The sequence below is a fragment of the Coniophora puteana genome (assembly GCF_000271625.1).
Source record: "Coniophora puteana RWD-64-598 SS2 unplaced genomic scaffold CONPUscaffold_2, whole genome shotgun sequence".
NCBI classification, from domain to species: Eukaryota; Fungi; Basidiomycota; class Agaricomycetes; order Boletales; family Coniophoraceae; genus Coniophora; species Coniophora puteana.
This window is the reverse complement of record NW_006913054.1, coordinates 1,115,084-1,138,131: the sequence shown is the minus strand read 5'-3', so window position 1 is coordinate 1,138,131 and position 23,048 is coordinate 1,115,084. Positions and strand designations below refer to the sequence as shown.

Sequence of the window (23,048 nt, the reverse complement as noted above, 5' to 3'; positions counted from 1 at the left end):
GCCAGCATGTCTCAGGGAGAACCATCCACCAGTAAGTGCTCTTCATGTTCCTAGACATGAGATCTTATGGCCCATGGCGGTGCACGCCGTGTAGACAAAGACTCGGGCTCGCGACCTCGTGAGTCGTGGCTATATCAAGTTCGAAATATTGCTCACCCATGTTGACCCACTCAGAGAAAGAAGAAAAACGCGCGATGGTTGAGCTCAAGAATGGAAAAGTGATCTTCAGACAAAAGCCTATGGCATTCGACAAGTCATCAGAAACCATGCAAGGTGCGTCGTGTAGGGCGTCGGTTGTCATTAAGGAGCTGACATGATGTCTGCAGAGATCGTTCAGTTTCGAGAAATGCTCAAAGAGCATGTAGATAATCAGCGACTGCCCCTGACGGCCATGCCAGACGCGCATAAACCACTGATAGCGAAATTGGCACATGAGAGGTTAGAAACGGCTTGTTCAAAACGGCCACAGTCTGACAGTATTGCAGTGACAAAACGATTGCACCATTGGTCAAGCAGATACGCTCTGAACTGCTACCTGCAGAAGAAGGGGCTAACGGTCAAAGTAGTGCAGCACTTCCCCCATCCACCGTCGAAAACGCTGTCAAAGAGATTCTCGTCAGAAGTAACTACGGAATAGACGGGCCCCTTGGACAGAAACTGCCCGCTACGATCTGTGTGTGGCGGTGGGAAGTAAGAGATGAGTACAAGGATTGGCTCCCCAAGTCGGCACTAGAGAAAGCTGAAGCTCGACACGCTGAACGTGTCCAGGTTGGTTTATTCCGCTGTCCAATGGGAAACAACTGACGTTGTGTATAGGCGAAACAAGAACTTGCTTCGGTATTTGACGCATTGTCACAAGCGGATCGGGATACGATAATGGATCCTAAAGGCACTTCGAAGCTCTCGCAAACCGTTAACAATCCGGGACCCAGTGCAAGTAGTAACTCTTCAGACCACAAGACCAAGCCAGATCAAGCTACACAAATAGACGGTATTGAGAACGAAGTAGTATTATAACTGCGTCATCCGCGAACGGAAATGCTGAAAATATCTTTGAAATAGGATGCCCAAGCTAAGAAGGTGGATCCCGTCAAAGTTGCTAAGGTGAAGTCTCGTGATTGAGCCTGCGACATAATCCTCATTATCCATCGTTTAGGCGAAAGAGCGAGAAGAACAAAGGGCTCTAAAAGTCGAAAAGGAAAAGAAACTGCAAGCAGCACAAGAGAAATCCCGATCTTTGATGGCGAATTTCTTTGGCAAAACTAGAGTTTCCGCCAAACAAGATTCTCCGAAGACTTCTCGCGTTTCTGCACCATCAGCAGAAGCAGAGTATTATAAGACGTTCAAACCTTTCATCCTGAAGAAAGGAGCCGAGTTAGCTCCAGTCAACTATTTCATGGAACAGAAGAAGCGGAGGAATACGCGTTCTGGCTCTGGTCAAAGTCATGCAGAGGCGATAATGGTTGACGAGGATCCTTTCATCCAGAAAATTGGAATGGACAATCCTGTAGGCGGCACGTCGATCTCTACATACAGTGAACGAGGTGAGAATAATGACAACTGCGCTTCCCGTACCTAACGTCCAGGATGTTAGAGAGACTGGAGCACACCCTTCGATTGCTCGATTCCAGACGTGGTATCTGTACCTCGGGCAACCTGGGTTCAAGACATGGCAGTGTACGAGATGCCATGGCCCGCATTGCCGAGGCAGAGGTCGCAGACGATCCCGCCCAAGTCCGAACCATCTTGTCTCTGCTTCGCGACCGAGACTATTTTCCCGCGAAGGTACTCATTTTCCAAGAAGATAACCGACCTGGATACTTCGGGACATGGACACGACCAACTCAAGTTGTCGGACCACGACGGCCGTTTGCGAAAGACGTCGTGGCACGGGATTACGGCTACGACAGTGGGGAAGAATGGGAAGCTGAAGAACCAGGGGATGCTGATGACGTCATGGAGGATGGTGAAGATGATGAAGGAGACGGCGAAGAACCCGATTCTGACCTCGACAGCTGGCTTGTCGACGATGAGGATGTTGAGGATCCAGGAACTCCGATTGAAGCTAGAGATAACTCTCCCCCACTAGACTTTCCCTTACCGCTTCCCAAACGGAAAGAACATGGAGATCATGATCAACCTACGAAGAAGCGGAGAATGGTTGTTCCCCTTGTTCCCTTCGCTAAGGGACCATGCTGGGAACCGGCAATTGGGGAGTGCGAATACGAGCCTTTCGAACACTATCGCATACAACTGCTTAACGGTACGGCTATTCTATGTTCAAGTTCAATTATTGCAGAGCTAGTTGCTCAACGCATTTCCAGACTGTCCTTGTCCCATTGATCCCTTCACTTACATCTCGACTGCTCTTGAGGAGCGACCACCTGTCAATTCTGATGGAAATACCTTCGTTGTCCCAACAGTACCCAATAAGGTTGGCGGTGTCGTATCTCAGGCTAATGGCGGGGCAAACTCTACATCCAAGCGCGTGGCCTCTGCCCTCACGCCTAAAACGACCTTCCCAGATACTTACCTTCCCATCCTCCTGTCCAAGATATCATCGCTGGCAACGTCAAACCTCACGTTCATCGTCGAAAGCATATACCAGGAACTGAAAGAGAACAAGGTGAAGAAGAACGCCATTGAAGCAAAGGTGCGAGAGGTTGGCGAGAAGTGTAAAGACCGTAGGATTTGGATAGTCAAGGGTAACGGACAGGTGAGAATGTCGCACATCATTTCGCTCTCAAAGCTCACTCATTTTCCCCAGGACGTAGTGATGACCGCCTAGTTCTTTTGTCTTGTATAGATGTAACTTATTATTCTTTTTCTCCACTTCAGTCCATTTAGCCCTCGAGCCGTCCCTTGGTTTTTATACCAATCACTATTACTCCATATCTAAAGCTACAATTCTAGTGCTACATTACGATCGTAGTCAAGAGTCATGATGAAGCGAACTTCCATAACTGATTTGCCTGCTCATTCTCAAAGGATTTGCTGTTCAAGGGGATGCTATTGATGTCTCCAGACTCGGAACCTAACAGAGAGATCAGACATTCATCGAGCCCCAATGCACCAAACATACGTATGATCATTTTCTTGACTATGCCGTCCGCAAGAACCGGCTCAAAGCCGAGACCACGATATATCTGCAACCGTAGTCTGATTCGTTTATGATCAGCTTTCTGTTTCCCAAGGCAGAAGGCATAAACGCACGCTGTGCCGTCGAGTTCAAGCTGATGATCTCGAGCAGGATCGGACCTTTCCAGTCGGGTGGATTCCTCCTTCAAAGCAGTCAGCTCGGCTTCTTTGGCAGCCAGCGTGCTTTCCGCGTCGCGAATGGCCTTTGCCAGCGACATACGTGAAACCTCCATCTCATCCAGATATGCCGCATGTTGTCCAGCGGTGGGTACGCCGGGCGGGCGGGTGGACGACTTGCGTGCGGCTTCTAGCACCCTTGAAAGCGCTTCGAGTACGATGTTATTCACCGGTTCCTCTGAGTATTCGCGTGGCACGTACACTTCAGGTTCGAGTACGCGTCGTCAATCTCGCGTTTCCCTTTGGCATAGTTGACTTTCATTTGCTCTTCGGCGGCCGTTATGGTGAGGTAGTCGTCAGAGGGGTCGATGATAGTAGTCATCTCCTTGATTAGGTCACTAAGGATCAGTCATGAGCGCAAGTGTACCAAGGCCTTGAAAGGACCACTCACATGCACTCCTGAAGATTCTTTGAGTACGACTCCTTGGACATGTTTGGTTCCTTTGTTCCGCCCGGGATCGGGATAGTTGTGAACAAGTCACGGTTTCGACGAAATTCGCGTGTTCACCGTCGAGTCCCACGTGAACCTCATGTGACCGCGTCGGATCAACCCGATCAACCAGAGCCAAATCCAAGTATTTACTACTTAGTATTTACTGGACAAGTTTTGGATATCGGATGTCCACCGTATATTACGCTGATTTGAAGAGAAATTCGTTGCGAGAAGAGATTTGATTGATTAAAATTATAAGAAATGTATGTAACTGATATGTATACAAGATTAGCAGATCTTCCAGTAAATGACACTATTTCCATATCCTGCCACAGCATGCTGCTGGACCAGAACCTTCCCGTATGACCGTCCGAGAAGGTCATCGACCAATGCCTTCTTGTCAACAAGCATGAAGCGTTTTCCATCCGGCTTCTCAATCATAGTAGGCACAGCTAGACTTGACTTCCTCCCTGTGCCCAATTGGTAGTCCTGGTTCAAGCCCCAGACAACTAGGTCACGGCCTGAGCCTTCATGCCGAGTGTCCAGGCTTAGAAGTATGTGACCAGTGGGAGAGATGGATATGCCATGAGGTACTATTGGCGAAGATGTTCCTAGCTTTTCGTTATCTGGGAGTCGAATGTTAGTGGCTGTGAAATCAGTCCAGAAGCAGAGCATTAAGGCTTACATTCTTTGAGACCACTAACATTTCTGGCTCTTGTTGGGTTTCCTTGGGATGTAGTAAACACGTTATTACCCAAGCCACCCCATTGTCCGTTTCCGCAAACCAGCACATCAACAAATTTACCAGTGCTTAGTCCGGTACGCTCAGCTACGAAACAGGTCAAATTGCCACCTGCAAGCTTATGTTAGATGGATTGATGTTCCGTAGTTTGTGGTTATTACCCGCAGCGATTTCAAGGCACTTGGTACTTGTTGAGGGTGGGACGTTACGGGACAAAACTATTTCAGTCGGAACAGCGATTGAATCCAGTGTCACATTGCTTCCGAGACCCATCTGCCTGCGCAAAGTTGAGCAGTAGGCTCAGTATGATACCATCCTGAGCGTACCCGTATTCATTGGCTCCAAAGCCAAGCGCTCGACCAGAGTCAGTCAGGACGAAGCTGCTTCTTGATCCTGCTGCGACCTGCGACACCTTGATGCCTTGCAGAGACTGTATTTCGAAAAGAGTATCCGAGAATCGTATATGTCTGTCGTCTATAGCTTCCAGAGGATCCGCAGAAGAAGAGGCCAACTCTCTGATAAACGGTGAAGCTCTAGAATAAGGATCTTTCGCTAGTTTCGGCAAGAGCTCCACAGGGATCCGTGTAGTAGATTTCGTCTGTGTGACCGATGCGGGGAGGTCAAACTTTCGGTAGCCCAGTTGTCCATGAGAATTAGCTTTCTTGGTGCTTGCATAGGAGAACGTCCTTCCTGACGATGTGAGAGCCAGAACATGATCCTGGCCAGCTGAAATGGAGACAAACCTAGCGGTGCCAATGAATATTTAAAGAGGAGCTTTAGGATGTGATATCTCCTCACTTTTCACCCCATGACAAAGGGGTGTTTGTTGACAACTCCACATAGTCGACTGGTGATTTCTGTCTGATACCAATGGAACCAAGACCCCAAATGCCTTCGGTAGGGGACTGTTCGCAAGGTCTTTGCTGCTCACGGCTTGAGGCAAGGACGTAAATTTTGCCGGATAATGAAAGCGCAAACACTCGGCTTTCAGTAACTTGCAAGCTGGCAATGTTCTACGAGACAATAAGACTTGCATTCACCCACCCAAGCTAAGACACAAGGGACCTTACCTTGCCTGAGAGTGTCATTTGCGGCAAGTTTGCCTGACTTGTAGATTTGCCATAAAAACCCGTTCCCCATTGATAGACGTCACCTCGAGCGTCCACACACGCCCCATGTGCTTCGTGAAGAGCTAAGTCGCGCAAAGCAACCTTTTGTAACCATTTGGAGGCAGCCGGCCTCTGAATAAGGTCTACTTCGGGATGGTCTGGAGAAATCACATTGTTCCTACATATATTGTCAGAAGGCCAGCTCAACTTTTAATTTCCGAGTATAAGCCTACTTGTTTGAGCCCCAGACCACACCAGTAATGCTGCCGTCCTCAAGTTCTCCAGTGGCTATATCATCTCCCTGAAGAGGGGCAAAACTTTCTGGCAAGACAAGAGGAGGTGCATCTGCAAACACTGGGTGGGCGAGGGAATACCAAAGAGCACCGGCTGAGATGGCAAGGGAAGTGTATAAAGTCAGGGGACGGTGCCTCGCGAGTGAACGAGAGGTGTTGGAGGCCTGAGTATGAAGCCGTCGAAAGTTCTGACTCTTGAACAGCTGACGCCTGAGCATGTCTACACGAGATATCAAGAATTAGTGGAAGTAGCTTTATGGGCTCGGTTTGTGGAAGCCAAAGGTGCTCGAAGGGCGGAAGCAAAGTCCGGCGCGGACCAGGTATTATGACAACATTTTGACTTTCGGGGTCAATAAATAGAAGCTTGTTCCCGACGCGCTGACTTGAAGCAAAACATGGACCCTTCAGCGCACAAGACAGCTGCAAAGGGCATAGGATTAACATGCAAGTCCGTCTTCGACGTCGTCAAGTACTGTTCGACCTATACTAACATTCCTCAGCCTCGGTCTGTGCGCTGACCGCCGGCTTGGTCGCTGTTCTTCGAGGCCAGGCGCCGGCGTCGTTCATCACGTTTTCCGCCTTTAATAGTGCTCTGGTTTCCGCGACTTTCTTTGGTGTGTCGGTTAATCTCCTCTGAATGCTCAATATGCTAATATCTACATCACCGTGGCCAGGAATCAGAGAATGCGTAGTCAGCCCCACATTGGTAACCTTTCATCCTGGTAAGCAGTACCAGATCCGCAAACGCATGTTCGGCGTCGGTCGGACCTTCGCAATCCATGAGGAAGCCTTGTCGTGGGGTGATATGAAGACATCCAAGCTACTAGACTCTGGTATCAGCGGTGCATGTACGGGTTCAATTTTTAACGCGTTCAGACGTAAGTGCTGTAGCGTCAGATTAGTGCGCAAGCTTATGAATAGTCTCAGGAGGGAAAGGAGGCGTTTTATCTGGCTTCACCACTGGCGCAATAGTATGCACCCTCCTGCAGTGGGCTTCGAACGAAGTCCGAATAGCTCGACTGCAATACATTTCTCGGGCCTCCACTGGCTCTGTGCCCGTGAATTCGCAGGCCACAGGCGTCATTCCTTCCAAACTCTCTTTAAACCAAACACCATCCGAGCCTCCCCCTTCGGAACCGAAATCCTTCATTGAACGCGTCGCCGCGAGGTTCGGCAAGAAGATTTCGGACGAAGACTATCTGCGACGAATGAAGGCAGAAAGAGACAGTTACATACTACGAATAGAAGAATTAGAGAAAGAAATACAGGAAGACAACAATCGGTAATGATTCGTATATGACGCAGCTTACTTTAGTTTTTAAGCCTGGCTACTAATACCTGAGCGCGGTTCTGCTCCTTCCGTTCCCAACCAAACCTCGGTCACGCCCCTCCCTTCACTGGTCAGACCGCCTACAACAATCTTATTCCGGCTTACAGCAAGAGCATTCGCTTTGGTCACAGCTTTGGTTTGAAGCGACCATTCGTGTTCCAGGGAAAGCTCTGCGGTGCCGAGAATGTTGTGCTGAGAAACTTGGCCAAGCAGCGTAACGCTCACAACTCGTCGAGGGCCTGTGAATGTCCTACAAACATGAGGCTCTTAAATGATAATAGGAAGCGCTTCGCTCACAATGCAACTATTGGCCCTTCCGCGGTTTTGCTGGTGAAACCGGTCTCGGCTTTCAGCCCTTCCCATTTCTTCTTCTTCTTGCCTGAGGTGCCTGAAGACGCCTTTTCACCACCAAGACCAACCCATATGCGACCGTCAGCAGTCCCTCCGGCAGCGACTCCTGCAGGCGATATCGCAAGTGACAAGATGAACGGTGGCGACAGCGATATGCCTGATGACGGAGGAATGGCACCTGATCATTATCAAATCAGGATTGCATCTCTCAACCTCTGGGTATTCATATTACCTATTTCATGGCGGGAAAGCACAACGCCTTGCAGAAAATCGAAGTGCAACAGTGCAGAATCATATCCCCCGCTCACAAGCTCACGTGGGCGGTCAGGTACGAACTTCAAGGTGCCGCATATCTGGTTAACTCGTTCAGCTACGTTTTCCGTCGCTGAACTCCGCGATGACAGACATTGCTATGGCGTGTCTTCATTGACGTGACTTGTCGGGTGGCGAGATCTAAGACCGATACAACACCAGAGTCTAGACTGACAGCGAGATGACTGCCCTTGTCGTTCAGAGTGATCTGCAGATTTTTAACATAATTGACGCTGTCGGAAAGCATGCAGGGTAAGTTTACCTCGTTTAAAACGTCATCTTCTTCCGTCCCCGGCCGGATCGTATGCTGAGCATCCTGGAGGCTGTATATCAACTTTTCCGAGGCAAGCAGGAAGTTGTAGACCTGTTGGATCAAGTCGTTAGACCTCTCCGTTAATTATACTCGATACAATTCACATGAGAGCCCGATGCGACCCAAAGTTCTGGCCTGTCCCCTCGGGGGCATACCACCGATGAGACTTCCGCTTTGAGGCCCCTGATAGCCTTCTCGACCTTGTAAGACCGACTGTTGTAGATCCGAACAGACCCATCATCTGAAAGGCCTAGGATAAAACCTTATATTTCGGAACCAAGACTTCGAGGCTCACCGGAACCAGCAACGATCTGTTCATGTTCAGGGATGAGAAGACATGATATAGGTGCTGGGGTGTTGAGCGTGGCGTGTAACTCGTATGGTGCCTTGGTTGCACGGGTCTGTAAGCCAGAATCAGATTCGAAGTCCTTCAAGGACATGTTGATGATGACAAGTTTGATCGGCTACTACGCGCCAGGTTATCTAGCCTCTGTATGGCTGAATTGGGCAGTGCCTCCCTTCCTCAAAGTATCGTCATGACGTCCAAGATCGCTACTCAAGGGGCGCCCACAACGCTGGAGGAGCTCAAGATCCTGCTTCAGGATGATAACAAGGTCAAGGTAGCAGGTGAGAGATATTAGCGTAACAAGGTTGCGCTTATCCACAACTTCATTGTGAAGGTATTGACGGTGAGCTCGAGTTGATATCCTTGGAGTTTACAGGGTGCCGCTACTGAGCAACTGTCCACCCAGTTGATGGGGTCTTGCGAGGCAAGTTCATGGTGAGTTTACTGTCGTTGACGAGCCAGGCCGCCGGTGCCTTAACCTTTGCATACACATATGCTCCAGTCAAAGGACAAATTCCTCAGCGCAGCGTCTTCATCTGGGTTCGGGTTCTGTAGCGTCATTTTGTGAGGGTCCCTCTTTGCAGTCCGTCGTGGCCAAAAATGAATTTCAGCTGTATAGCGGATGGGATATCCACGATACTGTCTACTCGCGTGAACTACTCATCTCCAACAAGCAGAATGGATATCGCGATATCCTCGCGTCCATAGATCTGGCTACCTACCGTCGTTTACCTTGGGAAGATAACGTCCCCTTTTTCTTAGTTTCTTTCTTGGACCCGGACACACTGGAGCCTCTGTGCGCCGACCCGAGAGGCGTCATCAAGAAAGCATCTGATGTTGCCTCGAAGAAATACCAGCTGACCTGTAGCGCCGGTGTCGAGTATGAGGTAAGGAATCTGCGCCTGCCCACTGCATCGTCTTCTACATCCTGATCATACTTAGTACTATAATTTCAAAGGTAAGCAAGGGCCGTTGAATAAGATGGCCAATTCCTCATACATTGCATACAGAAACTGCAGAGTCTGCGTCAGAGAAGAAGTTCTCCAACTTGCAGCCACTTACTCCTGGGAGTAAGGATGGTATTTAGACGCCTCTGAAAGATGAGATCTAATCAAGGATCCTAGTGCACGGATACTCACTGCTGCGAACACAGTTGAACAACGACTACTTCCATGGTCTTTTCAACGAAAGTCTTAAGCTTGGCATTGAGATTGAAGGACACCGTATGTATTTCTCGACGTGGTCACGGATAACGCTCATTTCAGTGCAGATACCGAGACTGGACCCGGAGTCCTAGAGACAGCCCTCGCATATACCGACGCTGTGCGTATGGCAGATAACGCAATTCTCTACAAATACGTCGCAAAGAGCATGGGGATGAAGTTCGGAATCCTACCTAGTTTTATGGCAAAGCCTTGGGGAAATGTATGTCGTCACCTGTGGCTGGTCTTCTTTCCTCTGATCGCTGCCTTCCTAGCTTCCCGGTTGCAGCGGGTCGGTGCCAAGCCTTGTTCACTCGCTGGAACTAACACGCATCTAAAGACACATACATGTATCGCTGAAGGATCTCGACGGAATCAATATTTTCTCCGTGCCTGAACTACGCGGTGGGCGTGCTGGGGCGGCGAACGATGACACGAGATATCTGAGCGAAAAAGGGGAACAATTCCTTGCGGGAGTATTGGAAGGGTTGCCAGATGGTGACTAGTTCAATTTTTACCGTCTATTCTCGATTGACACACACGACAGTGATGCCCATGGTCGGTAATCTACTAAAATTGACGCTCGGCTGGTATTGACTTGCGATAGCTGGTCCCTACTATCAATGGGTATAAGCGTCTTTCTGGGGGAGAGGCTTTTTGGGCTCCCAACGCCGTGACCTATGGCTACGACTCACGCGCAGCTTCCGTCCGTATCATCTCGCCACCCTCTGTTCCACCTGCAGCCACTCGCTTTGAGATCCGTGTGCCTGGTGCGGACATGAATCCGTATTTCGCGCTGGGTGTGACATTTCTTCTCGGTCTGAGGGGGATGGAGAAGCAGCTCAAGCTCTCCATCCCCCCGATAAGTGCTTATCAAAGCAATCCGGCACTCAGAGATCAAGTACGTGGGCTCATATGGTCCTATTTGGGCCTTAAGTATAGCTGAACGAATCCGGTTACTTGCATCTATTCAGGTCACAATGCTGCCTCCTTCTTTAAAGGCGGCTACAGAGCGAATGATGCACCCCAACAGTGTAGCCCGAGAAGTGCTTGGGAACGAATTTGTCGAGCACTTCGGTGGCACCAGACAGCACGAAGTCAAGTTGTGGAATCAAGCCGTCACTAGCTGGGAAGGTACGGACGTTGCCCACAATGTGAAGCATATCTAACCGAATATGTAGTTGAGAGATATCTGGAACTAGTCTGAGATTGCAATCCCCCGACGACTACAAACCAAATCACTATCACAATTGCACTTGTACAATATCCTTGTAGATCATACATTCTTGGTCATGCACTCATAGAAAACACCATGGGTGAGATGCACGTTCTCAGTGTTTTCATGAACTCTCGCGGATCTTATGGAACCAATGCAAGAAATGAGGAACATCCTGTAGCAATGTGAGCTGATGCCGCCATATGGCAGGAAGAAACTCACGGCGGATATTTGGCCGGCCATGCTACTTTCAGCGATGAAGGTAGGGATACTGCCTCCGGGCGTGCTCGAAGTCGCCATACGCCACTCTGTCTTACCGTCCTCGAGCTCCAGAAGACGCTCAACCGAGACATAACGGCCTTTAGTTCCCTTCTCCTCTAGCTTTGCAAGCTCGGGATCCTCTGATAGGTCCACTGGCACTGATACAATGATCCTGTGAGACCTCATCAAACGCTTATAAGTTATGCATATCCGGTAAATATACGTTACCCTGTCTTTGGCGTATCCTCCTTGAGATAGGTTGTCTGAAGGACCGTGAAGACTCGCGGGGAGACAGGGGGTGGGAAAGTATAGTAGAGGGTATAGATTGTTTGCGTCTCAGAGATACGCTTGACTTCGGTCACCTTTTTGATAGCGTCAATGAATCTGCAGGACAGTGTTGTGAGCTCATGTAAACAAATGAGCGAAATTTTATGACGGACTCCTTTTCATTCTCGGCCTTGTTCTGGCCCAATTTGCTCCAGAACTCGTCGAAGGTGGCATCTTCTTTGGCATGTACGCTTACTCTAGCGTGCCATGGGGCACCATCGTTGGGTCCCTTGCTTCGCGAGTAGGTCTGAACGGTCTTGTGGTATAGTTTCCCCTTCTTCCATGAGTCCGTCGTCTGCAGCAACTCGTTGGCAAGGGCCAAAAGTGTCTCGTCAGATGGGAGTTCTGTTATCTGTGTAAGTATGGGGAATAAACATCAGGGTCATCTCACCTGAGACTTTGGCTGGAGTGATTGTCAACTGGTAGGACATGTTTGTATTGGAAGGAGAGCTGGGAAGAAATGGCAATGCTGCCCCATAGCAGCAGCATGACCAACCGAGTTATTCGCCCGCTCCTCGATGCATCTATCACAGAAGTAGACACCATAAATAGCACATAGCTATAAAAAGCCCGCCCAAAAGACGAGCTTCCGACGGCACTAAGTCTATATTGTGCATTATGCATTATAATGTTTGTAGTGTACAGTCAGATAGCTGATCTGGTCAAGCGGAAGATACCTGAGCAGACTGGTACGCCGGGTCATGCAGGTTAACGAGACCACAGTATCGACTCCGTCCGAGCGCCTTCTCATCTCTTGGAAGAACCTCGCCACGATTAAGAACCACGCCAACAAATCTACGCTGTCCTCGTAGCCATTTCTGCTTGTAGAAACGTACGTATCCCGGAGTCAACGCGTAAATGGTGTGGTCACGTCCTAATCCGACCTAAGGCAAAAGGGTTACGTGGAACACCCTGGAGCATGATAGAAAGGCGTACATTCTGACCAGGATGAAACTGCGTGCCGCGCTGACGTATAATTATCTGGCCTGCTTCAACGAACTGGTCTGTAGTACGTGTCAACACGCCAGGAAGAAAGCAACGAATGTTGTGCAACACACCTGAGAACTTTTTCAGGCCCAAGCGTTGGCCTGGAGAGCCACCATGATTACGGACGGTACCTCCAGCGCGTTTGGTGGCCGTCCGAACGGCACCTGAAAAACTTGATTAATACCATTGTCATAGGAGTACGATGGCGAATGCATACCGAGGAGGGAGAATGGGCCCCTCACGGCCTCACAAGAACGCGACACAAAGGAGAACATGAGTCACGGCGGAGTGGGATACTTTTGTTTGAGTCAGTGAGACGCTGCCTGGTATATTGTATGCCCTATTGGGGACGAATTACATACGCGCCCGCGCCACAGGCGAAGGCGTGGGTTCTAAAAGCGCGTGTGTCACCCTAAGATCCTTTCTTTCAGTCTAACCTCGACCTTACCTGCTACGCCCTCGTTTTTACCGCATTTTTCACCATGGTTCTCCTCGTCACGTCCGACAACGAGCAGTTTACCGCCGACAAGGAGGTCGTTGAGCGATCCGTTCTTATCAAGAACATGCTTGAGGGTTGGTACCCGCCACAGCTTCGTGCAGTACACCCTAATCAACTCACTTTATAGACGTCGGCGAGAGCGATCAACCCATTCCCCTTCCCAATGTCTCGTCGAGCGTGCTGAAGAAGGCAAGCACCCCTTATCGACGCGGTGGCTTACGCACTTATCCCTTATATTTGCTTAGGTTCTGGAGTACTGCGAGCACCACCGTGGCGAGCCTCTCCCTAGCGCCGACACCGATCAGAACCAAGATGAGACACGCAAGCGCACCACTGATATCAGCGAGTGGGACCAAAAGTTCATCACAGTTGATCAGGAGATGCTCTTCGAGATCATTCTGGCTGCCAACTACCTCGACATCAAGCCTCTTCTGTAAGTCGAGTATGTCACCATTTTGTTCTGCGTTATTCACACACCACAGCGATGTCGGCTGCAAGACGGTAGCGAACATGATCAAGGGCAAGACCCCCGAAGAGATTCGCAAGCTCTTCAACATCGTCAACGACTTTACGCCTGAAGAGGAGGTGCGTGTTATTGTTACATTCACACGTTGCATACATCCTCATGTTCATGTAAAAATTCCAGGCTCAAATCAAGAAGGAGAACGTAAGTGCATCGCTTGTAATGCCGTAATGGCCACTCATATGTTTCTTCATTTCATGCAGGAATGGGCCGAGGATCGGTGAATGTGTAACACGACGATGAAATATCATTGCACTAGTTCTGTACTGTCATCTGCCTTGTACATTGTTCTTGCTACCTATCCAACGTTGTGATAGAGTAGTATCATGCTTGACGAAATATAACCGCTTCGAAGCTTGATAAGACGTTCAGGATTTGCTCACGGCAACAAACATTACGATTTTGCGCGATGGTAAAACGGAAATACACGCTACATCAATGTGCTGTGATAGCGCTTTGATGTACTACAGTACTTCTTGCATAGGGAGCCCTCGATCAGAATTTCGGTGGTGGTCTAGGGTGGTCTCCTGGCTGAGTCCTTTTGATTTGGCGCCCTGCTTAGTCATCTATTGTCACTGTCAAGTCCTGTTAGTTCCTCGGACCCGAGCTGTGTTCATTCGGTCGTGTTTCCTTCCTGTATTGCGGACGACTGCATGCCACGCATTCCAGACATACCTGGACAACTCGTCCAGAGGGGTTCAGAGCAAGAACTATGGCTAAAACGTCGCGTCGCGACACTCTGTCACCTGGATTATGATCGGTACATATCTTACAGTCATAAACATGCGTTCTCGACTGTTGTCTCATGTTGCTCCTGTTCACAGGTTCCCCGGAAGTCAGCCCATCAGCTTTGCATCAGGTCACTTGAATAGGCTAGAGAAGCAGGAGTGCGTACTTGGTCGCTCTCACGACGGCTTCTCTGAATGTAGTGGTCAGCTTTTGGGTGTGCGAGAAGTCGGATGGCGTCCGCGTGCTTTTCTTTTTGCAAACGGACTTGCCGTCGAGCACTCAGATGGTCTACCTTGTAAGTATCTCTTGCTGTCTTCAAGTCCTCAACTTAAATGAAACAACTCAGATTGACAGACATAACACCTACCGCGAAATTGGCGGCTTTTGGTTTCCTCACCACGAACGACGCGACCAACCTTTGAGAGACACAATCATTGATGGAGAGCTGGTCATTGATGTTGATCCTGCGACTAATGAGGTTATTGCCGTTTGCCAGTTACTTGCTACTATTCTTGACAACTCACAACAGGAAACTCTCCGGTATCTGGCTTTCGACTGTCTCGTCGTTGACTCGCAACACGTCATGTCGCGGCCCTTGGACAAACGATATGGAGTAGGGTCACAATTCATGTCATCGTAAACCAGCTAACTCTGTTCAGCGCCTGCGAGATTGGTTCTATCGCCCATATTCAGCCATGTTACACTCGCAAGCTAATATGCTTCCTCCTCAACCTTTTTCGTGAGTGTCACTGTCTAAATTACTGTTGTCTTTGAGCCTAACATTGACTAGGATCAAAGTCAAAGACATCAATTTTTCGTATACAATTGATCACGTTTTTCAGGCAATCATACCGTTATTGCAGCACGGCAATGATGGTCTTATTTACACGTGTGTTGAGACGCCGTATACGCCGGGCACAGACGAGAACATGTAAGCGGTTCATGCAACACGCTTCTCAGTGTAGGAATCTCATGTCGGAACAGTTTCAAGTGGAAACCGCCGTCAGAGAACTCAATTGACTTCAAACTTGTTTTGCGCTTTCCGCCTCTCAAAGGTGCTCCCTCTCAGCCAGATTTTCAAGCTAAGCCCTTTTTCGGGCTCCATGTATACTGTGGTGATGAACGAGGGCAGGCAAGATATGAACCTTATGATGAGTTATATGTCACCGATGCCGAGTGGGAGCAGTCAGCTGGTTTCCTTGCTTTATCGCGGTTTGACACTGACTCTCAAATAATTGCTTCCAGGATGAAGTTGTCAGGGGATCAGTACGATGACAGGATTGTGGAAGTGCATTGGGATTCCGTATCATCTCATTGGCGAATGATGCGCTTCCGTGATGACAAGCCGAACGGGAATTACAAGACCGTCGTAGGGAAGATTATTCAGAGCATAGTCGATGGCGTTGAGAAAGATTCCGTAAGTGCGCCCGAAGTCTCAGCCTTGTTCATTTCATTACTGTTTCACTTTTGATAGTTGCTTGGCCGGTGTCCTGTCATCCGTACAGCCTGGAAGGAACGGATGAACCGCGGCTCTCAGGCTCAGCAACCTCTGCCCACTCCAACTGGACCTCCATCCTCAGCTGGAGGATCTTATCCTGCTCATGGCTCGTCCAACGGACCTCTGCCCACTCGTCTACCACCCGGAGATTGTACGTTCCGATACGGCGCTATTGCAACCTCACCTTGGAGCAAGGTTTCTGGTCCAATTACTTTTGCTGGAATGAGACGATGACATCACGCATGATAACAACGTCCCGGAGACAGCCCGCTCCTGCGCGCTCCATCTCGCGACGAATTGCCCGTGATCAAGCGTGGTCCAAAAAAGGCTCTCAAAGCCCCTATTGCTGACATCAAGTGTTCGCTTCCCCGCAATCACGGTACCTTCTGCAATCACAGCCAGCGGATATCCGCTGACACCACCCTATTGTTCGAGCATGCTTATAATTCCTCCGTCTGCGGGCGACTCATTCTTCTCGTCACATGCAAAGGCGCACGAGGCGATGGCAGGTGACGTTAGGGGGTATCGTTGGGAGAAGCGCGATCGTGGTATAACGCGCACTTTAGACTTCTCATATGGCGAGCTCTACTTGTCAAGTGTCGAGAAGCTCTTCCTACGCAATGACGAAAAACAACGAAAGCATCAACGAAAGCAAATGGTATGCATGTCTAGTCGTTACAATGGATGAGTGATAGAGTCGGAGATAGTCGTGCAACCGTCTTGAGGGTGCCGTAGGGAGAGATATGCGTAGCGTATGTGACGAGAGATAAAGTGACAAGGACGGATAGTAAGAACCTTCAATCGTAAGGATGAAGCGTAAGTTATCATGAAAAAGGTTGCAGGGATGCCAATGTACTGTGGTATGCAAGATGGAAAAATGAAATGGACACTGAAGATAAATGTAAAGGTGTATAAATGACAACGGGTACATACAAGATGCCCGGGGAATTTTTAACAACGCAAAATCGCCACAAGAAACAATCAATGGAATAGATTCTGGTCAAGAGAAAATGAGACACCAAGATCGGAGAACTGCGGGGCTGATTCCTCGGCCTCGCTGATGGGGAAACCTCCAAAGGAGAAGGAACGCGACATGATAAGCTTCGACCGCTTGCCACGCCGTGTTGGTGTATCGAAAAGCGGTGAGATCGCCGCCGCTTTCGCATAGGATTGGAAGGTACGGATTTCCGCTGATTCAGGGGTGGATTCTAAAGAAGAGTTGCCTGACCGATTTCTCCTTGGAGGAGTTCGGGGAGCAATAGATAGTGCTGCAAATTCGGTGGTGGGCATCATGAACTGTAGAAAGAATGTTAGAACTGGTGAATCACGTTGAGTGATGACAGGTTTACATGTGAAGGGATAGGAAGATCGGCATCCGGCAGCGACAGCACCAAAGGAGTACGAGGCTCGTCTCCTTCTCCATCGTAACTGCCAGAGTCGTTTGAAAAGGTAACCTCCTGAGCTTGATCACCTGGTTGAACCTCGTCCCCGTCACGCGAAGCGTCAAGCTCGCTTTGACCGTCCAGGACCCTCCACCACTCTATATCCGCGAGTACCCGTCGCTGACTAGTAGCTGTGCTCGAAAAGCGTTTCAAGCCACGTCCATTCACGCGAAGACGCGCGGTGCCCGGCGGGCTAGGGAGCGCCGCTGGGTATGGAGAAGAGCGGACCGACGGGGACGAGAACGACCTGCGGAGAGAGGGCATTGATAAAGGGTAATGGAGAAGGATGAGGTTGCCGTGCTTCTAAGGGTGCAAACCAGGAGCTGCCTAACGCAATGCTCGCTGAAGGGGACGACTGGAGGGAGGGAGGATGGCCGGGGTGGGAATGAGTGTGATACACTTTTATAATTACCATTCAAAAGGGTTATCCAAACTATAACAATATTATTGGAAAAATATGTATAGGCGACTAGGCGACCTGATCAGATGTGACGACGTGAAATGGCAGGACGTGTCACCTCGGCCAGAACTTCTTCGTTTCGAGGCACTCTTGAGTCTTGAGCTTCTAAGACAGAACCCACGAGGACGTTCCCGGGACAATCGCACATGACACTGTCTCGGACCATGTCCTTCGTATTAGCTTTGAGTCTCCCGCGCTTCTCTTCAAGTTATGTCTCGCCGTTATGATCAAAGAACACAACCCTGTAATTCCAAGACCACGTCAGAATACCGCGCGGTCCGACATCGGCATCAACGAGATCGGTTATTTACGAACTCAAGTACTGCTAGGAAAGTCGGAAGCTTCTCCTGTCATATGTACTACTGTCCGGCCCCTGTACCCGTACCTCACCTGCCTCAACTTCGGGCCCTCAACAGCCCTCAGGCCTCAGGCCTCAACTCAGGTTGCATCACCCATTGCACAAGGTACGCGGACTCTCGCTCAATCTTCACACGTAAATACCGGATGGCGCACTGCTGTTTAACTTGCAGTTTAGTCTGAGCTCGCCAACACTTTAGCTTTAAGAATCACGGGCGCTGACCCACTGCGCTAGTGCGGATCGATGGCAAGGAACATAAGTAACGCCTGGATACATTATCGCCGCCCAAAACTATGGCACATGTCTCGCGTGTCACACAGGAAGGAACTGATTTGGCAAAACCTGTGTCGGGTAGGCTGGCCTTGTCCTGCGATGGGCTCAGACAGTGTTCAGACACCGTACGGTCTCGAGCTAGCGCCGCGACCTGCGGGTTCTCCTGGTGTGCAATACATTCTTGAGAGAGCCAAGGAGGTGCTAGATTGTTCTGACGGCAGCACGCCCTCAGGATACAATCTCACCTTATGTTCTTGCAACTAGAAGTGCCCATCCGTGATCAGACTTAAACATGGAATCACCGCGTTGCAACCGGTCGCCACAGCGTGAGTACGCCGGTTTAAGAATCCTTTACTTTGGGCGACATGGGCGGCCGGTATCTTTTTGTACATGTTGTCAACTGCATGCGTAACTTTAAGATCGAGTCCGAAAGGCAAAAAGTTTACACCTTGGCCTTGTGCCTCGACAAATCTAGTACTCAAGCTCTCAAGTCTCAGTGTACCTCTTGCCGTCTCTGCGATCCACGATAGTAAGGTCCGAAAGGGGGTATCCAAAAGACGCTTAGGTGGTATATCGTGAGCCACATGTGCAATTGCTGCGTAAGTACGCGTCAAAACGCGTTTATATGAGAGATTGACGCGCTAGTAACGCGTGAGACGGCATATATGGCGGTGGTTCGGACGCGAACAAGACGCGAGTATGTGATCGGGATCTGTGACTATGTCACGCATTGATTCCCTGTCACACTGGTATTCTCCTCGGACCGCATCTTATCTTATCTTTCTATTGACCGCCCTCTCCGAACCGAAGAAGACGGCATGGGCCGCGTTATGCCGCGTTGTTGTCGCGTTGCATCCCCCTCAAGTTGCCCGTGAGCACTACAACAACCTATCCTCTTTTCTTTCCACTTTGCTTTTCATCTAAACTGCATCATGACCATCGTCTTCTATGGGCCGGTCATCTCTCCCACGAATGACTACGATGAATACACCGTGGACCCTCGCTGCCTCCTCGTGGTATCCGACGAAGGCACCATCGAGTGGCTAGATAGAGATGTCCAAGACAGCATGGTGCAACAGCGATTATTTGAAGGCGGACTCAGCACGGACGGGATTGAGATCATTACTCTCAAGAACGGTGAATTTCTTATACCTGGGTTCATAGATACGCACATAGTGGGTGTTCTTCTTGGGATATTGAAACTATTGCTGACCGCTACACTTGGTAGCATGCATGTCAGGTTCCTAACATGGGAATGTGCGTTTTGATGACACATGCTCGTCCTCTCTCTGGCTGATTGTGTCACTAGTGGCGGCGACAAGGAACTTCTGAGCTGGCTGCGGGATTACACCTTTCCTCTAGAGACGCAATTTGGCAGTCCCGGCTTTGCAGAGCGCATATACCCAGACGTCGTGAGACGTATAATCGAGAGTGGCGTACGTACATAGGACCTTGCCATTATCGTGGACACAACGTCCTAATCTGAATGCTGGGGCTTAGACAACAACTGCTTGTTATTATGGCTCTCTGCATTCGGATGCCACGAAAACACTGGCCACCATAATCAATAACAAAGGTTAGAATGACTGGGGGCGATAGCTACTTATCAAAGGCTAATGCTCTCTCCGTAGGACAGCGCGCCTTTGTTGGGGTACGTTTGTTGCTTTGTTTGATAACATCGAACCTAAGGTCCGAATGTGGCTAGAAATGTAACATGGACCACAAGAGTGACGGCGACTCGGAATACCACGAGAAAAGCGCGCAAGACTCTATAGACGATACTAAGGCGCTTTTCAAGCATATACATCATTTACGCAAGTCTGCGGATGGCACACCATTCGTATACCCTATCCTTACACCACGCTTTGCTTTGTCGTGTACCGAACATCTGTTGGAGCTTCTGAAACGGTTTGTGGAAGAGAACGACAACCCAAGTAGACCACTTGCGATACAAACCCACATATCGGAGAACATGGAGGAAGTTGAGGAGACGCTGCAGATCTTCAAGGATTGTTCTTCGTATGCGGCTGTGTATCAAAAGTATGGACTACTTCGCCGGGGAACGATTCTAGGACACGGTGTTTACCTGACGGATGACGAAATGACGCTCATTGCCAAGCAAGGTGCTGGTGTCGCACACTGCCCCACGAGTAACTTCTATCTCAGCAGCGGGATGGCTCAGGTTGGTAAACTGTTGGACCACGATGTAAAGGTGAGCTCATCAATGACATTTGGCGAAAAATGGATGGTCTTTTATTCTTGTCCAGGTCGGACTGGGTACTGATGTATCGGGTGGATACAGTCTATCAATGTTAACCACTATTCGGAACGCAAGTAACGTATCAAAGATGCTCTTTGTGAACGCACAAGCCGCGGAAAGGCGTGGTGAACAGCGATTTCACGCCGGAAAAAGAGCCAATCGGAAGCTCACTGTGGCGAACCTTCTTCATCTTGCAACTTTGGGTGGTGCCAAGGTTTGCAACCTGGAGAAACAAATAGGCTCTTTGGATGAAGGGAAGGCCTTCGATGCATTGCTAGTTAGCGTGCGAGATGAAACGGGAAATCCAGCAGTTTGGGGCTACAACCCACACCGCGACTCCCATAACGCTAACACGCTGCCGGACAAGAAGACACTCAGAATTTGGCTTGAACGGTTCCTCTTTTGTGGTGATGATAGGAATATCAGGAAAGTATTCGTCCAAGGTCGGCTAATTGGCGGGAAGGAGGCTTAATGTTGGAGTGGCGGTGAAGCAACTAGTCGAGATGATCACTTTGTTTCATGCGCGGGGGCATGCGTCGCGATGCTTAAAGTTATATACACAGTATACTAGCTTCCGGGTAAATCAACTTGCACGATTGCAATCAAGAGGGCAACCACTCACGATAGGCTACGTTATGATAGATTCCCAAGGCCCTTGTCCTTCTTAAAGTCTCCAAACTCCCACTTGTAACAATCCTGGAAAGTACGCGGAATTCGAATTGTTTAGTCTAAACCTAGACTGAAGCGCCGAAACTTACTATGCAATCTTCTTCCCCGCGCGCCGTCGGAACTTCAGCTTCCCCATTTTCGCCATCGGGCCATGGACCCTCATCTTCGAGCACCTTGAAGACAACCTCCTTGATTGGGTGCCTCGTAACGTCGGCGTGCCACCCCAGCCTCCCTACAGTGTCATACACGATGCTCTTACCCAGGTGACACCGAGTCTCTAGCGCGTACCCAGCCTGAGCACAAATGGATGCGAGTCCAGAGCATGTACCCTGAGGGATCGGGTCTGCATTATGGTATACGTGGGTAATTGGCACATGGGGAAGGGTGCCATTCCCTAGGGAAGGAGGAAGAGGTAGATGCAGTCGCTTGGCGGCTAATCGTTCGCCTGGAGCTTCAAAGGCGACTGCCGGAAGACCAAACGTAGACCCAAGGAGGGAGGCGAGTGCACCTCCGAGTGAGTGCCCAACCAGCCAGATGTCGGATGTCGGATAGAGGAACAAAAGGTCTCTGATGAGGTCCTTCGTGCGAAAGCAAAGAGTTAGGAAGCTTGCAATGTTCGTGGGCGGTTAGTGCTTACAACGCCTACTGAGTAGAAAAGGCTGTCCTGAACCAATGCCTTTGTCAGGCACGTATCGTCGCAACGTAAATGCAGAGGCGACCATGAAAAGCAGTCGCAAACCGTAGAGAACGTCCACGTGAAGTCCACCCGCGCACAGCAGCATGAGAATAGTAAGTTGTCGTTGAACTTGTCTTTGTCTGAAGTAACTCCTTGTATCGTCGTTCCCTTGATTGATAAAACGACTGTCGATTCGTCACGCGATCGGAATACATGGCCACGAAAGCCATCCTGGTCATCCTCCCAGCCAAAGGGAAAGCTCTAAGGAAGTAATTAGCCAGCCTGACGAGCGTAGCGTCAAATAGTGCCTCACCGCATTGGTGTTCCAATAGGGATCAAGGGGGTACCACTTCTTGTCAGCTGGAAGCTTGTACGCATTCGCTGTCATACGTCCGAGCTGAGCTAGCGTATATCTATCTGTGACATCAGGAGCGGATACTTCAGTCTGGACCCATTCTACAGACTCGCACTCCTGCCCGTATAGAGACCTCTTGCGAGCGTTCTCCACAGCATCGAATGATCGCGGTCGATAGACTGTCGTTGGTACCGACTTCAGTGAAGCAGAATGCGTGCCATCAGAAACCTTGGCGGAAGTAAACTTGAGCCCGACCGCTTCTGAACCGTTGAGTTGGACTTGAAACTCCTGTGCCAGGTCGAAGACGAGCTGAGAGTTTGGATGAGACGGGGAGAGTGCCCATGCAGACCGCGTCGTATGGGAGAACAGCAATATAGCTGTTCCTAATATCGCGTGTAGAGCAAGCATCTTGTCAGAGCGGTCAAAGGCATTGGAATGAAATGGCCCTATGAGAGGCTGGAAGGCGCAGCGAGAGCTACGGCGACCATTTTCGTACGCAATCTAGCGATGCTACAACCAGCTGCCACTATCCGATGCCGGCGTTCCGGCGGCGGTAAGCAGGCAACACAGCGGTAGCCCTGAAAGCCCTATCTTTAGCTAATGCGGGCCCTAACATGATACATGATGCATTGATGCACCGCTCCTCGGAGCCAATGTTCGCTTCACTCTCTTCGCACTTCACGAAGTCCCGGATGCTCTAGTCACTGCAAGCAATTCTTGATAATATCGGCAGTATTACTTGAAATTTATTTTAAAGATTAAGGTGAAT

General features: G+C 49.7%; 12 protein-coding genes across 12 annotated transcripts; 6 read left to right on the top strand and 6 right to left on the bottom strand.

Annotated features, from left to right (window-relative positions):
* Positions 1-6: 6 nt before the first annotated feature.
* CONPUDRAFT_149822 (uncharacterized protein) lies at positions 7-2,788 on the top strand (the record flags this gene model as incomplete). The annotated part of the gene is made up of 11 exons (XM_007766419.1): positions 7-31; positions 95-118; positions 175-273; positions 327-438; positions 486-768; positions 817-1,008; positions 1,063-1,104; positions 1,157-1,544; positions 1,595-2,263; positions 2,325-2,716; positions 2,768-2,788. 11 exons carry the CDS (start codon positions 7-9, stop codon positions 2,786-2,788), a joined length of 2,247 nt encoding a protein of 748 aa, XP_007764609.1.
* A 47-nt stretch (positions 2,789-2,835) lies between these two features.
* On the bottom strand, positions 2,836-3,767 carry CONPUDRAFT_134809 (uncharacterized protein). Its single transcript, XM_007766418.1, has 5 exons — positions 3,707-3,767; positions 3,517-3,653; positions 3,214-3,463; positions 3,083-3,159; positions 2,836-3,034 (listed from the first exon to the last, which is right to left on the bottom strand). Exons 1-5 carry the CDS (start codon positions 3,745-3,747, stop codon positions 2,940-2,942), a joined length of 600 nt encoding a protein of 199 aa, XP_007764608.1. The 5' UTR covers positions 3,748-3,767; the 3' UTR covers positions 2,836-2,939.
* A 208-nt stretch (positions 3,768-3,975) lies between these two features.
* Positions 3,976-6,173, bottom strand: CONPUDRAFT_117277 (RCC1 BLIP-II). The gene is made up of 7 exons (XM_007766417.1): positions 5,833-6,173; positions 5,561-5,777; positions 5,289-5,503; positions 4,817-5,233; positions 4,652-4,767; positions 4,434-4,601; positions 3,976-4,374 (listed from the first exon to the last, which is right to left on the bottom strand). The coding sequence occupies exons 1-7, from the start codon at positions 6,108-6,110 to the stop codon at positions 4,037-4,039; spliced, it is 1,749 nt and encodes a 582-aa protein (XP_007764607.1). The 5' UTR covers positions 6,111-6,173; the 3' UTR covers positions 3,976-4,036.
* A 100-nt stretch (positions 6,174-6,273) lies between these two features.
* On the top strand, positions 6,274-8,428 carry CONPUDRAFT_134807 (uncharacterized protein). Its single transcript, XM_007766416.1, has 7 exons — positions 6,274-6,336; positions 6,393-6,506; positions 6,567-6,770; positions 6,820-7,463; positions 7,521-7,751; positions 7,806-8,093; positions 8,148-8,428. Exons 1-4 carry the CDS (start codon positions 6,288-6,290, stop codon positions 7,176-7,178), a joined length of 726 nt encoding a protein of 241 aa, XP_007764606.1. The 5' UTR covers positions 6,274-6,287; the 3' UTR covers positions 7,179-7,463; positions 7,521-7,751; positions 7,806-8,093; positions 8,148-8,428.
* On the bottom strand, positions 7,211-8,638 carry CONPUDRAFT_47506 (uncharacterized protein; the record flags this gene model as incomplete). Its single annotated transcript, XM_007765825.1, has 7 exons — positions 7,211-7,472; positions 7,520-7,751; positions 7,806-7,926; positions 7,980-8,075; positions 8,148-8,249; positions 8,303-8,439; positions 8,494-8,638. 7 exons carry the CDS (start codon positions 8,636-8,638, stop codon positions 7,211-7,213), a joined length of 1,095 nt encoding a protein of 364 aa, XP_007764015.1.
* A 96-nt stretch (positions 8,639-8,734) lies between these two features.
* Positions 8,735-10,953, top strand: CONPUDRAFT_49015 (glutamine synthetase guanido kinase; the record flags this gene model as incomplete). Its single annotated transcript, XM_007765930.1, has 14 exons — positions 8,735-8,825; positions 8,951-8,979; positions 9,047-9,108; positions 9,164-9,431; positions 9,487-9,502; positions 9,555-9,614; positions 9,669-9,767; positions 9,815-9,969; positions 10,022-10,038; positions 10,087-10,244; positions 10,294-10,304; positions 10,354-10,647; positions 10,721-10,880; positions 10,928-10,953. 14 exons carry the CDS (start codon positions 8,735-8,737, stop codon positions 10,951-10,953), a joined length of 1,446 nt encoding a protein of 481 aa, XP_007764120.1.
* A 133-nt stretch (positions 10,954-11,086) lies between these two features.
* Positions 11,087-11,981, bottom strand: CONPUDRAFT_87455 (uncharacterized protein; the record flags this gene model as incomplete). Its single annotated transcript, XM_007766415.1, has 5 exons — positions 11,087-11,137; positions 11,185-11,395; positions 11,452-11,607; positions 11,664-11,895; positions 11,942-11,981. 5 exons carry the CDS (start codon positions 11,979-11,981, stop codon positions 11,087-11,089), a joined length of 690 nt encoding a protein of 229 aa, XP_007764605.1.
* A 187-nt stretch (positions 11,982-12,168) lies between these two features.
* On the bottom strand, positions 12,169-12,838 carry CONPUDRAFT_117264 (uncharacterized protein). Its single transcript, XM_007766414.1, has 4 exons — positions 12,755-12,838; positions 12,609-12,701; positions 12,487-12,554; positions 12,169-12,434 (listed from the first exon to the last, which is right to left on the bottom strand). The coding sequence occupies exons 1-4, from the start codon at positions 12,810-12,812 to the stop codon at positions 12,213-12,215; spliced, it is 441 nt and encodes a 146-aa protein (XP_007764604.1). The 5' UTR covers positions 12,813-12,838; the 3' UTR covers positions 12,169-12,212.
* A 133-nt stretch (positions 12,839-12,971) lies between these two features.
* CONPUDRAFT_79677 (E3 ubiquitin ligase SCF complex Skp subunit) lies at positions 12,972-13,916 on the top strand. Its single transcript, XM_007766064.1, has 6 exons — positions 12,972-13,110; positions 13,164-13,225; positions 13,282-13,469; positions 13,519-13,621; positions 13,683-13,703; positions 13,763-13,916. Exons 1-6 carry the CDS (start codon positions 13,020-13,022, stop codon positions 13,781-13,783), a joined length of 486 nt encoding a protein of 161 aa, XP_007764254.1. The 5' UTR covers positions 12,972-13,019; the 3' UTR covers positions 13,784-13,916.
* A 162-nt stretch (positions 13,917-14,078) lies between these two features.
* CONPUDRAFT_97447 (mRNA capping enzyme) lies at positions 14,079-17,587 on the top strand. Its single transcript, XM_007766413.1, has 11 exons — positions 14,079-14,319; positions 14,384-14,446; positions 14,496-14,583; positions 14,635-14,766; positions 14,818-14,901; positions 14,948-15,027; positions 15,079-15,219; positions 15,273-15,473; positions 15,534-15,705; positions 15,763-17,082; positions 17,136-17,587. The coding sequence occupies exons 1-10, from the start codon at positions 14,213-14,215 to the stop codon at positions 16,018-16,020; spliced, it is 1,326 nt and encodes a 441-aa protein (XP_007764603.1). The 5' UTR covers positions 14,079-14,212; the 3' UTR covers positions 16,021-17,082; positions 17,136-17,587.
* Positions 17,588-19,128: 1,541 nt separating this feature from the next.
* Positions 19,129-21,279, top strand: CONPUDRAFT_117255 (Metallo-dependent hydrolase). Its single transcript, XM_007766412.1, has 7 exons — positions 19,129-19,494; positions 19,548-19,576; positions 19,629-19,755; positions 19,820-19,895; positions 19,951-19,970; positions 20,025-20,531; positions 20,587-21,279. The coding sequence occupies exons 1-7, from the start codon at positions 19,252-19,254 to the stop codon at positions 21,049-21,051; spliced, it is 1,467 nt and encodes a 488-aa protein (XP_007764602.1). The 5' UTR covers positions 19,129-19,251; the 3' UTR covers positions 21,052-21,279.
* Positions 21,202-22,750, bottom strand: CONPUDRAFT_79674 (alpha beta-hydrolase). Its single transcript, XM_007766063.1, has 4 exons — positions 22,238-22,750; positions 21,886-22,185; positions 21,338-21,826; positions 21,202-21,275 (listed from the first exon to the last, which is right to left on the bottom strand). The coding sequence occupies exons 1-4, from the start codon at positions 22,685-22,687 to the stop codon at positions 21,213-21,215; spliced, it is 1,302 nt and encodes a 433-aa protein (XP_007764253.1). The 5' UTR covers positions 22,688-22,750; the 3' UTR covers positions 21,202-21,212.
* Positions 22,751-23,048: the final 298 nt, after the last annotated feature.

Excerpts from the sequence above, each read along its gene's own strand:
- CONPUDRAFT_134809 (XM_007766418.1), bottom strand. The coding sequence starts at position 3,747 with ATGTCCAAGGAGTCGTACTCAAAGAATCTTCAGGAGTGCAT. Across the intron at positions 3,654-3,706 it reads AAGAATCTTCAGGAGTGCAT|TGACCTAATCAAGGAGATGA; the intron begins GTGAGTGGTCCT and ends ACTGATCCTTAG. Across the intron at positions 3,464-3,516 it reads CGCGTACTCGAACCTGAAGT|CGCTTTCAAGGGTGCTAGAA; the intron begins GTACGTGCCACG and ends TCGTACTCGAAG.
- CONPUDRAFT_117277 (XM_007766417.1), bottom strand. The coding sequence starts at position 6,110 with ATGCTCAGGCGTCAGCTGTTCAAGAGTCAGAACTTTCGACGGCTTCAT. Across the intron at positions 5,778-5,832 it reads GTGGTCTGGGGCTCAAACAA|GAACAATGTGATTTCTCCAG; the intron begins GTAGGCTTATAC and ends CAATATATGTAG. Across the intron at positions 4,375-4,433 it reads TGTTAGTGGTCTCAAAGAAT|ATAACGAAAAGCTAGGAACA; the intron begins GTAAGCCTTAAT and ends TTCGACTCCCAG.
- CONPUDRAFT_134807 (XM_007766416.1), top strand. The coding sequence starts at position 6,288 with ATGGACCCTTCAGCGCACAAGACAGCTGCAAAGGGCATAGGATTAACA. Across the intron at positions 6,337-6,392 it reads AAAGGGCATAGGATTAACAT|CCTCGGTCTGTGCGCTGACC; the intron begins GCAAGTCCGTCT and ends AACATTCCTCAG. Across the intron at positions 6,771-6,819 it reads AATTTTTAACGCGTTCAGAC|GAGGGAAAGGAGGCGTTTTA; the intron begins GTAAGTGCTGTA and ends GAATAGTCTCAG.
- CONPUDRAFT_117264 (XM_007766414.1), bottom strand. The coding sequence starts at position 12,812 with ATGTTCTCCTTTGTGTCGCGTTCTTGTGAGGCCGTGAGGGGCCCATTC. Across the intron at positions 12,702-12,754 it reads GGGCCCATTCTCCCTCCTCG|GTGCCGTTCGGACGGCCACC; the intron begins GTATGCATTCGC and ends CAAGTTTTTCAG. Across the intron at positions 12,555-12,608 it reads GGGCCTGAAAAAGTTCTCAG|ACCAGTTCGTTGAAGCAGGC; the intron begins GTGTGTTGCACA and ends CACGTACTACAG.
- CONPUDRAFT_79677 (XM_007766064.1), top strand. The coding sequence starts at position 13,020 with ATGGTTCTCCTCGTCACGTCCGACAACGAGCAGTTTACCGCCGACAAG. Across the intron at positions 13,111-13,163 it reads TATCAAGAACATGCTTGAGG|ACGTCGGCGAGAGCGATCAA; the intron begins GTTGGTACCCGC and ends CTCACTTTATAG. Across the intron at positions 13,470-13,518 it reads CTCGACATCAAGCCTCTTCT|CGATGTCGGCTGCAAGACGG; the intron begins GTAAGTCGAGTA and ends CACACACCACAG.
- CONPUDRAFT_97447 (XM_007766413.1), top strand. The coding sequence starts at position 14,213 with ATGCCACGCATTCCAGACATACCTGGACAACTCGTCCAGAGGGGTTCA. Across the intron at positions 14,767-14,817 it reads TTGATCCTGCGACTAATGAG|GAAACTCTCCGGTATCTGGC; the intron begins GTTATTGCCGTT and ends AACTCACAACAG. Across the intron at positions 15,028-15,078 it reads CTTCCTCCTCAACCTTTTTC|GATCAAAGTCAAAGACATCA; the intron begins GTGAGTGTCACT and ends AACATTGACTAG.
- CONPUDRAFT_117255 (XM_007766412.1), top strand. The coding sequence starts at position 19,252 with ATGACCATCGTCTTCTATGGGCCGGTCATCTCTCCCACGAATGACTAC. Across the intron at positions 19,577-19,628 it reads CAGGTTCCTAACATGGGAAT|TGGCGGCGACAAGGAACTTC; the intron begins GTGCGTTTTGAT and ends TTGTGTCACTAG. Across the intron at positions 19,971-20,024 it reads GACAGCGCGCCTTTGTTGGG|AAATGTAACATGGACCACAA; the intron begins GTACGTTTGTTG and ends GAATGTGGCTAG.
- CONPUDRAFT_79674 (XM_007766063.1), bottom strand. The coding sequence starts at position 22,687 with ATGCTTGCTCTACACGCGATATTAGGAACAGCTATATTGCTGTTCTCC. Across the intron at positions 22,186-22,237 it reads CCTATTGGAACACCAATGCG|AGCTTTCCCTTTGGCTGGGA; the intron begins GTGAGGCACTAT and ends TTACTTCCTTAG. Across the intron at positions 21,276-21,337 it reads GCGGGGAAGAAGATTGCATA|GATTGTTACAAGTGGGAGTT; the intron begins GTAAGTTTCGGC and ends CGTACTTTCCAG.